At 44.2% G+C, this 15,012-nt stretch overlaps 1 protein-coding gene across 2 annotated transcripts in view; it reads right to left on the bottom strand.

Moving 5' to 3' along the window:
* The window catches only part of LOC122931927 (fibrinogen-like protein 1), a 37,556-nt gene continuing 22,544 nt past the window's right edge, over positions 1-15,012 (bottom strand). For both annotated transcript variants that reach the window (XM_044286012.1, XM_044286013.1), the window contains exons 4-8: positions 13,624-13,783; positions 11,033-11,130; positions 9,219-9,307; positions 8,158-8,348; positions 1-524 (exon numbers count right to left, since the gene is read on the bottom strand). In XM_044286012.1, coding sequence (XP_044141947.1) covers positions 344-524; positions 8,158-8,348; positions 9,219-9,307; positions 11,033-11,130; positions 13,624-13,783 — 719 coding nt within the window. In that variant the 3' untranslated portion in view covers positions 1-343. The remainder of the gene's footprint in view (positions 525-8,157; positions 8,349-9,218; positions 9,308-11,032; positions 11,131-13,623; positions 13,784-15,012) is intronic.

The raw sequence follows: 15,012 nt of genomic DNA, 5'->3' as shown, positions 1-15,012 counted from the left end.
TTAAGACAAAAGGCCTTTTTTTTTTTTTTTTTTTCAGAAACAGCACCACTCTTGTCCACAGGTTGTGCCTGGTATTGCAGCTCAGCCCCACTGCCATACTAGGTAACAACCCATCATACGTGGCACCATTTCTGGGAGAAGCAGTCCTAATCTCATACAACACTTTAAAGCACTATAGACATCTAGCTGCTAGGAAGTTGGCTATATCAGCTAATGCTATTTTTTAAACTTTGATCACTTTGATTTTTTTTAGATTGATTTACATATAAAATATATCATGGAGGCACTTGCAAAGTCTTGCCCAGCTCCTTTTCATACATTCTGTTAAATGTCATGGAGAAATTTACACATTCATTCCGTCCCCGCTCCCAACATTGAGAAATGACGGACGCCTGATCTTCATTGTAGTGAATTTTAGGGAGTACCATAGCCCGTGCCAGGTGGACCATACAATGCCGTTGTCGTATTGTCCTGTATAATTGCCATTTTTATAATACAAGCCATTTAAATTTGCTGCATGACACCTGTAAAGACAAGGAAAAGTAAGAAATTTTATAGTTCATTTTCAACAATGTGATAATATGTTTATAATATCAATCATTGATAAAACAATGGGGGAAATTATCAAGGTAATGGCCTCAGTATTTCAGTGTAAAACAAGATCGCCAGTTTTGATGCATGCCATATTTGCGTGAAACTTTGCAGAATTTCTCTCTTACTAAGTGGGCGGGTTAATCAGGAAGGGAGTTTCTGACAGAATTATCATTTTTAATAAAAGGTGCAAATTCTAATGCAAATTTACTCCAAGCTCACTAAGAGGCATGCCCTCTTAATAAATTTGGCTTATTTCACTCCGACTAAATTCAGTTTAAGACTTCCGTATGACACAACACTCATAATAAATTCCCCGCACGGTAAAAAAAAAAGCATCCTATAACAAGATATAGTATACATGTGACTTTTGCTTTAGGTAGATATCTATTTACTATAGCAATCTTGTCACATCAGTTTTGGAGGCCTGTTTGGCTCTGGCCTAGAGATATGATTGTGTAGTTTGCAGCATATGGACAAATATACAGGATATGAACTCAATACCGCATCTTCTCTGTTTTGCCTAGGCAATGTGATATGACGTTCATCGGGCTCATGGCCTAAGTGCAGCTCAGCCCCATTGAAGTGAATGGGACTGCGAGGAAAAGCAAGCACAGCCACTATACACTGTACGGTGCTGTGCTTGGGGAGCTGAGCACCGCTGCCTTCTCAAACAGGAGATTGTCGGGGGTCCTGCATGTCGGCCCCCCTCCAATCAGACACTGATGACCCATCCAGAGGATAGGTCATCAGTTAAAAAAATCTCAGAAAACCTCTAAGTGCAATGTAAATAGATGTACTTCAAAAATACTATAAAAAAAAAATTAAGCAAGTTGCTAAAGGAAGATTCAGAGTTTCCCATTAAAAATATTCATTAGGGAACCCATTTTGCTTACAATTTTCTTTGTCTGTCTGTTCCTTTTGCTAATTATGGGGCTGTTATCTTTAGTAGTGTTGATCCCGAATATTCGAATTACTAATTTTTATTGCGAATATAGGTACTTCGAAAAATTCGCGAATATTTAGAATATAGTCATATATATTCGTAATTTCGAATATTTGCGATTTTTTTATTGCGAATTTTTGAAATGCGAATTTTTCAATGGCAGAGTAAAAACATGATTCCTCCCTGCTTCTTGCTTGTGGGCCAATGACTTATTGACCCACAAACAAGAAGCAGGGAGGAATCGTGACTTTAAATGGGAAAAATCATGAATATTCTAAAAAACTAATATATAGCACTATATCGAATATATTCATTTTTTTGAATATTCGTAATATTCTAAAACAAGAATATATAGCAATATATGCTATGACTCATTGGCCCACAAGCAAGAAGCAGGGAGGAATCCTGTTTTTGCTTGGCAATTTAAAAATTTGCGATAAAAAATTTGCATATTACACGATCATTACCTTGTCGATTTTTCGAGTAAAAAAATCATGGAATATAACAAAAAATATTTGCAAAATATCGCAAATTCGAATATGACCCCTGCCATTCATCACTAATCTTTAGGTGAGCAATAAATGTTGGGTGGACCTTCATGCCTCTATAAGGCACAGGTGTTACTTGCTGTTGGCTTTTATTTCCAGACCCAGAAACTACCGTAAATCAGGAATATAGTTACTGGTCCCCAGTATTTTTAGGTAACTTTTTGTACCAGTAAGAACCCTCAGGAAAGGCTTTGTCAGACTACTTTTTTCTCAACTTGGAGTAGGTATTCACATTTATGACCTCTTTGGTTTCAATTAGTATGGCTTTACTGTACCAGCAACAGAAAAGTCTGTACAATACTGTTCTTTTGTATAAAAATTCTGACATGGTCCTCAGTATGAAAACTTGATGTCTGGAATGTTGCTGCTCGTCCCATGGATCAGCTATATTCTGTGTGGCAACCTGGCAACAAGTATTCAGTTCCCTTAAAGCGCTACCACAGGGAAAATGTACCAGTCTTATGTTGAAATGAATGGGCTGTTTGAGTCCTCCAGAGAAACTGATGCTGTAGCTATGCATCGGCTGGCGCTCTGGAAAGAGTCCTGAGTAGGGAAACCCCACTTTAAGAAATCTCTCCTAGAGATTTGGGGATTTTCTAAACCACAGAAACCCATTAAAAGAGAGTGATAACTTGGTGGGCTCTAACCACTGGGCATTGTACTGAACACCAGCTGCTAGAACATAACCAGAAGGAGTTGAATGAAGCCTGATCACACATGTTCAGTGTTGTATTCACAGTTGCTGTCCTTAACTGTCTTCATCAATGCTATAGAATTTGAATAAATTGGCAACGTGCATACGTGTGCGAGATTGTGGAAGAGCTCTTCCTGTATAATGCTGGTGCATAGTTAAACTTTGAGATTGTCATTTTGCATTTTGGCCACAGGAGGCCGCTGGTTCTCTGTTACAGCTAAGTGACAAGTGGATTTAGGTATGCAAAGTAGAGGATGACTCATGCTGCTGCTGCTAGAAGAAGAACCAGGAAGTGTGAAAGAGAGAGAGCTGACATGCTGGAAGGATTTTTTGTGTGAGACTGAATCTGGTTCCATCTTGGTTGCTGAGTGTCCTGGAGTGATTAGGGACGCAGTTGAGGGACCGGGACCGTGTCTGTGGGACCGGGGTATAAGATCTTTGGTGCACCTTCACATTGTTGTGTTTATATTACTGTTTTAGTAAAGTTTCTGTTTTTGCACAAAGCTGTGTGTTGTCACTTTCCTCGTCTGTCACTTCGCTGTTTCCTGGGGGTCTCTCCCCCGTTCACGTTCTTACAATTTGGAGTAGTCGGCAGGAAAGGGATTGTGCTGCTGGACCATCCGTCCCGGAAAGTAAGGGACGTGACCCTAGGTGTGAATGTACTGAGGGACCTAGACCATCACGTCTATGCCAAAGAAGGGCCGAAGTATTGCCAACGGGCCACCACACACCGGCCGACCCAGAAGGTTTTACAACAGATGGTGAGGAGCTGTAGTCTGCAAAAGCGTAACATGTCCGGTCGGCCCATTGGAGGCGTGAAGGTGCCATGGAGGACCCCGGTGAAGATCCCACCTCGACAAGAACGAATATTGATGCTGCCGGTGGGGGCTGGATCACGACTGAATGGACTGGAGGTCCTGATCGAGCCTTTGATTATGGTTCTGATTGTAGATTGTGATGAAATTACAGCTATACGTGTTGCTATTGGTGCTCCTTTCTTGTTTCTGTGCTGGAAAAAGGCATTCAGATTGGGTTGACAGTAACAGTTGGCAGCTTTTGTTCTAGCACCCGAAATGTTATTCTCAGGATATCCCTTTTGACTAAACCTGGAAGCGAGGATGTCACATTGTTGGGTGAAGTCATTGTCCAGAGTGCAATTTCATCTAATTCGTTTGAATTGACTAAAAGAGATGTTGGATTTACATTTTCTGTAGTGTGTGCTTTTGAAGTCCAAATAACTGTTGCTGTCAACTTTTTTGAATAAGGTACGTGTTTTGATTTTATTGTCCTGAATAAAAATCTCAAGATCTAAAAATTCTATTTTGTTAGTGTTATATGGAACATGTGAAAGAGATCCCCCAATCATTAGTATTAAGATGAGTGGGGATCCAGACAAGAGGCCTTTGAAGCAGTGAAGGAGGCCCTGATCAGTGTCCCGATTCTAGCTTATGCACGGTTCGACACCCCATTCCTGTTGTACACTGACGGAAGTCTACATGGTCTGGGGGCTGTGTTATCCCGAGTCCCAGATGGATGTGAGAGTCATTGCCTATGGCAGCCGGTCTCTGAGGGAATCGGAACGCAACCCTGACAATTACAGCTCCTTTAAATTGGAACTACTGGCGCTGGTGTGGGCCATGACCGAAAGGTTCAGTGAGTACCTGAAAGGTGCAGAGGTGACCGTGATGATGGACAACAACCCGTTAGCACATCTGGAGAATGCCAAACTCGGTGCGCTTGAGCAGAGATGGTTGGCTCGCCTTTTTAAGTACCAATACTGCATCAAGTTTCGGTCAGGTAGGGAGAACAGCAATGCCGACACACTCTCCCGAGTCCCTGTAGGGTTGTCGGCTCAGAGTACCGACGAGGAGCTGGAGGATACTGAAACGCCTGACCTTGGTCGATTACCCGTGTTCTAGGACGTGGCACATTCAAGTGGGGTGGCGTCCAGGATGTCCCTAGTGCTGGGAAAGACATTGGCTGATTGAAACCCAGAATAGCTGCCCAGACTTGTGGAAAGTAAAGGAATGGGTTCAGGCTAAGATCTGGCCACGACCAGAAGAGCGAGCCCGACTGACCCCAGAAGGCCAAAAGTTGTTGAGGCAGTGGCATAATTTGACCATTGCACAGGGCCTCCTGTGGCGTACCATATACTTAGTTGGAGCTGCAGTACCGACAACAGATTGTCATCCTCATGTCATTGGAACCTGAAGCCGCCAGGGAAGCCCATGAAACGGGAGCCCATTTTGAGAGCGACAAACGTTCAAGTGGCTCCAACGCTGGTATACTGTCCAGATCTGGCCGACATGGTGGCCGAGACATATCTTAAGTGTCGACCCTGCAGGCTGAGTAAGAGTACCGAACAGCGGGCTCCTTTCCAGGCCATCCGGACCTCAGCGCCCCTGCAGCTTCTAATGATTAATTATGTGCAGATTGGATACGCTACCCCGGGACACTCGTACTGTCTAGTCATGACAGATAACTTCACAAAGTATGCAGTGGCTGTACCCACCAGAAACCAGACAGCAGAGTCGGCCGGTGAAGCGGTCTGAAAACACTTTATACAGGTGTTCGGGTGTCCACAGAGAATACATTTGGACCAGGGGGCATGTTTTAAGGGTACTCTAATAAATGAATTGTACCAGCTGTATGGGAATGAACGCTCCCGCACCACCTTGTATCACCCCCAAGGAAACGGGGTGTGCGAACGCTTTAACCGCACCTTGCTCCAGATGCTGCGGACTCTGGAGGATAGCCAAAAGGCTCGGTGGCCCTAATACCTACCTGAACTAATGTGGGCCTATAACAACAGGGTACACAGTACCACCGGATACTCTCCACATATGCTCATGTTTGGGAGAGCCAGACGGGAGACTGAAGACATCCATATGCCCGACCCGATGGAGCCACCACCGAGAAGTACCACCGCCTGGGTGCAAGAGCACTGCTGCCGGCTGAGAACTATACACAAGGTTGTGGGGGACGCCTGGGGCAAGTGGTACACCCCAACCCGAGACCAGTGCAGAGGGATCGGTACGCCCCAGGTGATCGGGTGATGGTCAAAGCCAAACGGCCGTCTGGAAAGAAGCAGTCCCATACATGGTGAAAAGGAGGGTAGACCCTGCCATTCCAGTTTGAGGTAGAGCTAGTAGGGACTGGGGGACCCTCACGAAACTTGCACCTTAATATGCTGAGATGTTGTAATTTTGACGAACCAATGTGCGTGGAGACCCAGAGAGAGGGCTGAACAAGTAGTAGCTCCTCCCCTGACAGATATGCCTGATGTCCCCAGTACTTCTGAGCCCCTCACTCTGAGAAGGTCAGCGAGGCCCAATGCTGGTGTGCCTCCCCAGCACTATGCACAGGAGGGGGGGGGGGGGGGGTGGTTGCCGTTCACAACAACCTATAGTGGGGTGACATGTGAGATTGTGGAACAGCTCTTCCTGTATAATGCTGGTGCATAGTTAAACTTTAAGATTGTAATTTTGCATTTTGGCCACAGGAGGCCGCTGGTTCTCTGTTACAGCTAAGTGACTGCTGGATTTAAATATGTAGAGGATGACTCATGCTGCTGCTAGAAGAAGAACCAGGAAGTGTGAAAGAGAGAGAGCTGACATGCTGGAAGGATTTTTTGTGTGAGACTGAATCAGGTTCCATCTTGGTTGCCGAGTGCCCTGGAGTGATTGTCCCTCACCTAGATCCGGCCCTTAGGGATCGTTTCAGGAGGACTGCTACAGTGTTTGAACAGAAGTCTATCTACCGAGCAAGGCCGCGTGTACGATAAGGGACTGGTAGCCATCTCAGTTAAGAGGCATTCTCTGACACAGAACGGACACAGGTCAGTAAATATGTTTATTCATCGCAGTATATTAGTGGTGTCTGAAGCATCAAAGACTAACCCTAGGCCTGCAATTAGTTATTTAGTTAGTTAGGACTTGCATACTTGGCAGGCTTTACAGAATTGTTCTGCGGCACAGTATTGACTTGCAGGCTCTGCTGTGCACGTCATCACAATAGGTCTGTAAAGTTTCTGTTTTTGCACAAAGCTGTGTGTTTGTCGCTTTCCTCGTCTGTGACTTCGCTTTATCCTGGGGGTCCCTCCCAGGTTCACGGTCTTACATGTGAGCGCTGCTCTATCCAATTCCTCCTGACTGTGGCTATGTGGCTGTGACAGAGTACCCTGTTGGTGATCGTTGAAGGGCCTCAGGTGATAACTGATTATTCCTGGAATCCCCATTTAACATAATATTAGAGAAAACAATCCTGATTCATGACTATCTTCTCATTTGCTGAGATCTCTTATAAGCATTTTCTCTTGTTGCTTAAATACCCCCAACATACTCTTCACTGCTTTACAGACATTATAATCACTTGCGGTCTCCAGTGGAGCTCACAGTCTAGGTTCCCTATCAGTATGTCTTTGGAGATCAGAGAAAACCAGAGAACCCGGAGAAAACCCACACAAACATGGGAGAACATACAAACTCCATGCTATGTAATGTCCTTGCAATCCTTTTAGAAATATCAGGCGTATATATGTGTAACGGATCTCCTGGCACCCCGACTGGGTACCTCCGTTGATGGATGCTCCTACTGCTTCCCGAGGGCTCCAAGCACTCCACTTGACACCGTAAGCACTGCCGATCCCACAAACCGCCACAGCTTGGTTGGGATCTCGCCGTCTTCTACCCACCCTGGACCTATGACAAGGCTTCCAGGTTCGAGTGGGTGAACCTCTCTTCCTTTAGAGAGAGATGCAGGAACAAGCTCTTAAAAGAGCTCAGGGATTATAACCAGAGGAGTATACAGAGTATAGCATTACCCAGTGTAGATGCAGCCTTTTCCCCACAGACATGAGATGAGATAAGGCTCTATGTTGAGGGTAAAACAGGAACTCTTTAATGGGGCTATATGTCAGTCTTTTATGCAGGTCTTCCAGCAAGGGACACTCTCCTGGGGACCTTGTGGAAGACTGAGACAGTTTTTACACTTGCTAATCACAATGGGCTCTGTCTGTGATACAATTACCAAACACAATGGGTTAACTTAATCACTCACAAGCAGAAAACACCCCAAAGCCCCACATATCCCCATAAATTATATATCCCTGGATAGCTCTGATCTGGGCGAACAACATATCCAGAAATCACCCAGATCCGAGCAGGGGTTCCCGAATTCCATGGAAGTCACATTTGACCGACCGCAAGCATGGCTTTCCTGCCCAAAACAGTTCCACAGATTTAGGCTGTGCGGCCGGTCTACCTTCTCCTTCAAAGTTTTAGTATATGGGCCTTAATCCTGAGGCAAAAGGCTGGCAAACAGGCCCCTCGAAAACCCAGTGGCGAGGTTATTTCCTCCACAATATGTGTTACAATTACCTGTTAAACCACCAGCCACATTTATTTTCTCTTGCGCAGTTTCCCTTGATGTATCTATCATTGTCATTGTCCGCAGCGCTGAAAGGCATTCCTTTGAGTGACGCGGACCACTGTTCTGCAAAGTTACTTCCTCCATCCAGCGCATCTCCAGCATTGCCAGAGTAATAACCCAACCAGAGCTTGTACTTGTCCTGCAGAAAAGTGCGGAGCATGTATTAAACGTGAAGTAATGTCATTCATGCCAAACACAGTGGCTGCTGTACAACATGGCAGCTTATAATTATGTGGAGATTGCTATTCTATGTAATTCTGTAAAGCAGCTTGACATTCAGGACAGGGCTTAGGCATAGACCTACTGCGTGTAATAATAAGTCTGACTATAAGTCATACTTGTCAACTCTCCCGAAACATCTGGGAGACTTACAGAAGAGTTGAAAAAAGCTTTCAGACCTCCTGGAGATTAGCCCCTAGCTGTGGGGCATCTAATGACAAATACAGAGGATGGGGGTGGTTTCCATGGCATCACAAGGCTTAGCAAAAAGAGCGTGGCTAGAACCCCTCCAAAAAATTTCTGGTTCCGTCACTTCACTGGGTCATGTGACACATGGATGACACGTCACCGACGTGAGTTGTAATTTGCTGTGGCAGCCACGTGACCCACGTCAAACATGATGTTCATGTGGGTAGTTATGAGACCAGTGGCACAGCAGTGGGAGCGATGGAGCTGGAACCGGGAACGGAGTCCAGATAAGTATGCTAGCCATCGCAGGTCTGGCCACTGGGGAAAGGGGGAGTCTAGAAAAAAAAAGCAAGAAATGTGTACATACCCTTTAAGGACATAATTAATTAATTTAGAATAGTATATGCACACTTTTTGTGATTAGCTGAAAATGCAACTTAATAATGATAATTTCAGTTAATAAGGAATAATCAAGTCAATTCTATCCAGTATAATAAGATTAATATTGGGAATGCAGGGCAGCTCCATGACCGGTCACTGATTAGACTGTAGCAATGGAGCTGCCCAGCTGTCCTAACGCCAATGTCTTGTCGCGTCTTACCTCTTCGTTGGTAATTCGGAAGCTGTCATAGATTGCATATCTTGTATTCCCATGCCAATCCATGAGATCGATCTTTAGAGATATTTCTCCTGCACAGTGATAGAAACAGCAGAACAATTAGTCCCAAGATCTTGTATCTGCCCTTAAAGAGGAGTTCAGTTCTAATGAGATAACGAGCTAAAATTTTACAGTAATGTCAAAGGCTGTGGATGATAGGAACGCTTGATTGTAATTATTCTTAGCATAGGTAGTGCAGTTAAGGTGGCCATACACATTAGTCTAAATGGACCCATTTAACCCCCCGATCGTTCTTTGGTTGAAATAGATTAACAAATGATTGTTTTAGCAAACCGATGAGAAAACGTCTGAAATTCAAATGTGTATGGCTGTGTCTGCTTAATAATCTGTCAGCTCTGAAACACTCTCTAAACTAGAGTACGTGGTGTATAGCGTGCTGTGTCCAATTATGTAATTTTTATTTTCATACTCGCTTGCATTTTCACGCTGTACTCCCACAAACCAGCAGTAAAATGCATTGACAGGACTTCTATTTGAGTCCTCTCCATTATGTGTGTGAGCTCAGGAGTCCTCTCAATGCATTTGACTGCTGGTTTGTTGGAGCACAGAGATGGAATGCAAGTGAGTATAAAGCTAAAAATTACATAATCTGATTTCACACCACTTAGGCCCCTTTCACACGGGCGAGTTTTCCGCGCGGGTGCAATGCGTGAGGTAAATGCAGTGCACCCGCACTGAATCTGGACCCATTCACTTCAATGGGGCTGTGCACATGAGCAGTGATTTTCACGCATTACTTGTGCGTTGCGTAAAAATCACAGCATGTTCTATATTCTGTGTTTTCCACGCAACGCAGGCCCCATAGAAATGAATGGGGCTGCATGAAAATCGCAAGCATCCGCAAGCAAGTGCGGATACGGTGCGATTTTCACGCATCGTTGCTAGGAGATGATAGGGATGAGCAACCCCAGACCCCATTAAAGTCTATTCACTGTTTTATTTTCCCTTATAACATTGTTATAAGGAAAAATAATAGCATTCTTAATACAGAATGCTTAGTAAAATGTGCCTTGAGGGGTTAAAAAAAAAATAATAATTAACTCACCTCATCCACTTGATCGCGCAGCCGGAATAGTCTTATTTCTTCTTCTTTCAGGAACTGCAAAAGTACCTTTGATGACGTAATCGCACTCACTCACCACGTGATTTCATCATCAAAGGTCCTTTTGCAGGTCCTGAAAGAAGACGATGCTGGCTGCGCGATCAAGTGGATGAGGTGAGTTATGTTTTTATTATTTTTTAACCTTCAATTGACATTATACTTAGCATTCTGTATTAAAGAATGCTATTATTTTCCATTATAACCATGTTATAATGGAAAATAATAAAATCTACAGAACAGCAAACCCAAACCCGAACTTCAATTAAGAAGTCTGGGTTTGGGTCTGGGTACCACATTCAGTTTTTTCTCATGGGCGTACAAAACGCATTGCACTCGTGTGGAGAAACCTGAACAACGGAACACAATCGCAGTCAAAATTTACTGCAATTGTGTGCCTACTCGCGCAGGTTTCCCGCAATGCACCCTAAAGCATCCGGCCATCACCCGTGACGCCCGCATGAAGGGGGCCTTACACTATACACCACTTACTCTAGTTTGGAGAATGTTTCGGAGCTGACAATAATCACATAAAGAATATGGATGTCATAACGGTCCCTTTGCTATTGTGTAATCTTACATTTGTGCCAAGGTCTAAAAATTAATGATGGCAAGATGCAATAAAAATTACACTTACGACCGTTTAACAGGTGATAAATGTGATCGTTCCCCAACCAGTGTTCATCGTTTCTGTTCTTAAAGAGACCAAAGCCTTCTTTATACTCCTTCCAATTCCTAAGTATCAGTGGGAGGCAAATATGGTATAAACAATGGTTATAAGCGTGCTCCAGACAAAGGCTATCATAGCATATAACATCATCATAGGGGAGTCCTCTCCTGCATAACGGAAACGGGACGGATCCATTATGTAGCCCATAGACTTCTATTCTGACGGAATGAATAACGGAATGCCTCTAAAGGCATTCCGTTATACATTCTGTCATAGAATTGCGTTATGGTCCGTGGTAATGGAATCCATAACGCAATTCTGCTTTTACCAGTAAACGAAACGCAAACGAATTTCAAAATATTACATTCGCTCATCTCTACATATAATACTGGATAACTCTGTAATTATGTTTCACAGAATTACAGAATTGTGAAAGTGTTCTAAGATTAATTAAAGCAGTTTTCCAGGACTAAGGTATGGATGACCTATTGATAGGATAGGTGATTAATATCAGATTATATGGGGTCTAACATCTGGCACTCCCACCAATCAGCTGTTTTCAGCAGAAACTATACAGTGGACAGAGCCATTCATTCAAGCGAATGGAAGTTGAGCTGCAGTACCCTAGAACGGCCACTACACGGTGTACAGAGCTGTGAAAGAAAAACTGCTACAAGAGGACATAGTTTTAAATTAGAGCGGCAAAGGTTTAAAAGTAATATCAGGAAGTATTACTTTACTGAGAGAGTAGTGGATGCATGGAATAGCCTTCCTGCAGAAGTGGCAGCTGCAAATACAGTGAAGGAGTTTAAGCATGCATGGGATAGGCATAAGGCCATCCTTCATATAAGATAGGGCCAGGGGCTATCCATAGTATTTAGTATATTGGGCAGACTAGATGGGCCAAATGGTTCTTATCTGCCGACACATTTTATGTTTCTATGTTTCTCGCCGCCCTCGATCCTCTACCTGTCGGCTGTGCTCTGAACTGGCGCGCACAGCGTGACGTCACAAAGCGCCTCACGCTGTGCGCAGCCCTGCACAGCCGACAGCTGAGGACCAGGAACCGGTAAATACATAGGGCCAGATTTATCATTAGCTCAGGTCAGAATAATGGAGTGAAAAAGTCCCCAAAAAAAGTCCCAAACGCTAAAACTGCGCACAATTTTTTTCTGCTCTGCACTATGCTCACCAGTTTTCTGAAAGTGGGCGTGTTTTCTTATGTAAATGAATCTCTAGACAGATTTACTATTGGGACAATTTAAAAAGTCGCAAAAAAGTCGCAATTTCACTCCAGTGAGGACCATGCTTATCTTATGAGACTTTTTAATAGAACATGCGACTTTTTCATAAAAACGTGCGACTTTTTCATAAAGATGTGCGACTTTTGTAAAGCTGCTTACTGACGGATAAACTGCTACTGTCAAACCACATTTATTACAGTCTTAAAGGGCCGATCATAAATCTGACTTGGCTAAAACTGACTTTAGCCATATGTGAAAGTGAAGTGAGCTGTCAGAATAATGATAAATCTGGAGCATAGTGTTTACCGCTTCCTGGTCCTCAGGTACTAATGAGCGCTTCCAAAATGGAAGTGCTTCATTAGTATTCGCTGGCCAGCAGGCTTGATTAGGGTGTGCCCCAGGCACACCCGGCACACCCCATGCACACGCCTATATCTACAGCTCTAAGCATTTCTATGGTAGCAGACTTCAGACATCTGTATACTCTGATCCTGCAGTCACATTCCCTTCCATCTGTCTAATACCTACTAAAATACATTTAGGAGATTTGGAAAATAAAGGTTATGTGAAAGGGAGTTTAATTATAAGTTTATAAAAGTTATATAGTTATACAAAGGATCAGACTACACAGGGTTTGTTTGCAATCTGTAACCATGGTTACACACGGGTCTGCATACAAGCTGTAGACACAAAACAATAGGGTACTTTTAATTTTGACTGTTTGCAAAGTTGCCTAATCTTTCATTTTAGATCCACTAAAACAATTAAAAGTTTTTTTCAGGAGTTTTACACTGATGACCTATAGGTCATCGGTATCTGATCTGTGGGGGTCCAACACCCAGGACCCCCGTCGATCAGCTGTTTGAGAAGGTACTGGTGCTCTCCATAGTGCTTTGGCCTTCTCTCAGCAAACCAAGCACCGTGCCATACATTGTATAGTGACTGCGCTTGGTATCGCTAGAATGGGACTGAGCTGTGCCAAGGCCATGTGACCAATGAACATGGCCTAGGGAAAGCAGACTACTGCGAGCACCACTGCCATCTCAAACAGTTGATCAGCGGGGGTCCTGGGTGTTGGACCCCCACCGATTGGAGGATAGGTAACCAGTGTAAAACTCCTGGAAAACCTCTTAAAAAAATGGTTGCAGTGGAGGACATTGCCTTAATAAATGCTCCACTATCTGCACCAGAAATACGCCTAATATAGGCGAATTTCTGATCATACATGACCCCCGTAATACATACACATATAAGGATTAAATAAAAGACACAACTGTAATAAGCCAACATATCCATAGAGATTTTACTTTTTACCTGTTAAAACTAACTTTTCCATTGCTGCGACGCTGAATAACAGTCCACCCTCCTCCATCGGACATGTCACAATACACTGTGAATGGCTCCGTCTGAGGGGCCGGCTGTACACGGTAGTAGCCACTTTGCTTCTTCCCCCTTTCAAAAACTGCTGAGCAATCTGTGAGAAATGTTAATCATATGTTCGTTAATAGAGATGAGCGAATCAAAGCTGACGAAGTGGAATTCGATCCTGAATTTCAGGAAAAATTAGATTCGCCCCGAAGCCGAATTTTCTCACGCTTCGTGGTAACGAATCACATTTTTTCCTAAGGCTACTTTCACACTAGCGTTCGGGTTTCCGTTCGTGAGCTCCGTTTGAAGGGGCTCACGAGCGGACCCGAACGCAGCCGTCCAGCCCTGATGCAGTCTGAATGGAGGCGGATCCGCTCAGACTGCATCAGTCTGGCGGCGTTCAGCCTCCGCTCCGCTCGCCTCCGCACGGACAGGCGGACAGCTGAACGCTGCTTGCAGCGTTCGGGTGTCCGCCTGGCCGTTCGGAGGCGTGCGGATCCGTGCGGATCCGTCCAGACTTTCAATGTAAGTCAATGGGGACGGATCCGTTTGAAGATGCCACAATGTGGCTCAATCTTCAAGCGGATCCGTCCCCCATTGACTTTACATTGAAAGTCTGGACGGATCCGTCCCAGGCTATTTTCACACTTAGCTTTTTTTTGCTAATATAATGCAGACGGATCCGTTCTGAACGGAGCCTCCGTCTGCATTATTATGAGTGGATCCGTTCAGAACGGATCCGCCCGAACGCTAGTGTGAAAGTAGCCTAAAATGGCTGCTGCATGTGTGAGAACATGGAGCAAGGAACTCTGGGAACGAGGGATCACCCATAATGCCATGCATGCAGCCAATCAGCAGCCAGCCCTGTGATGTCACAGCCCTATAAATAGCCTCAGCCATCTTGGATTCTGCGATTTTCCAGTGTATTTAGTGCAGGGAGAGACGTTATCAGGCGCTAGGGACAGTGTTAGGAAATACTTTATTATGCAAAAAAAGAAGATTATTCAAGGTGTAGGGAAAGGATAGGGAGAAATCATTCCACAGCTTTTATGTTGAACAGGGTTCAGTCGGGGAGGTTACAGCCTGGGTAATAGGAACAATCCTATTACACCTTGCTGCACTGACTGGGGATCCAATTTGCCATTATACAGCTCTGTAATTCCAGCAAACCGTTCTTATTTAGGTGCAAGTGCTGTCTGATACAGGCATTAACAGGGTTTATTACAAGGAAATATTTGCCCTTGTGCGGTGCAGTTATATGTTCTAAAGCATTTTTTGGCTTGTATTAGTGGGAAAAAGGGGCTTATTAGCCGTTGTGTGGTGAAGTGCGAAAAT

This window comes from Bufo gargarizans, chromosome 3, assembly GCF_014858855.1.
Source record: "Bufo gargarizans isolate SCDJY-AF-19 chromosome 3, ASM1485885v1, whole genome shotgun sequence".
Taxonomy (NCBI): domain Eukaryota; kingdom Metazoa; phylum Chordata; class Amphibia; order Anura; family Bufonidae; genus Bufo; species Bufo gargarizans.
This window is presented reverse-complemented; position numbering and strand designations above follow the sequence as displayed.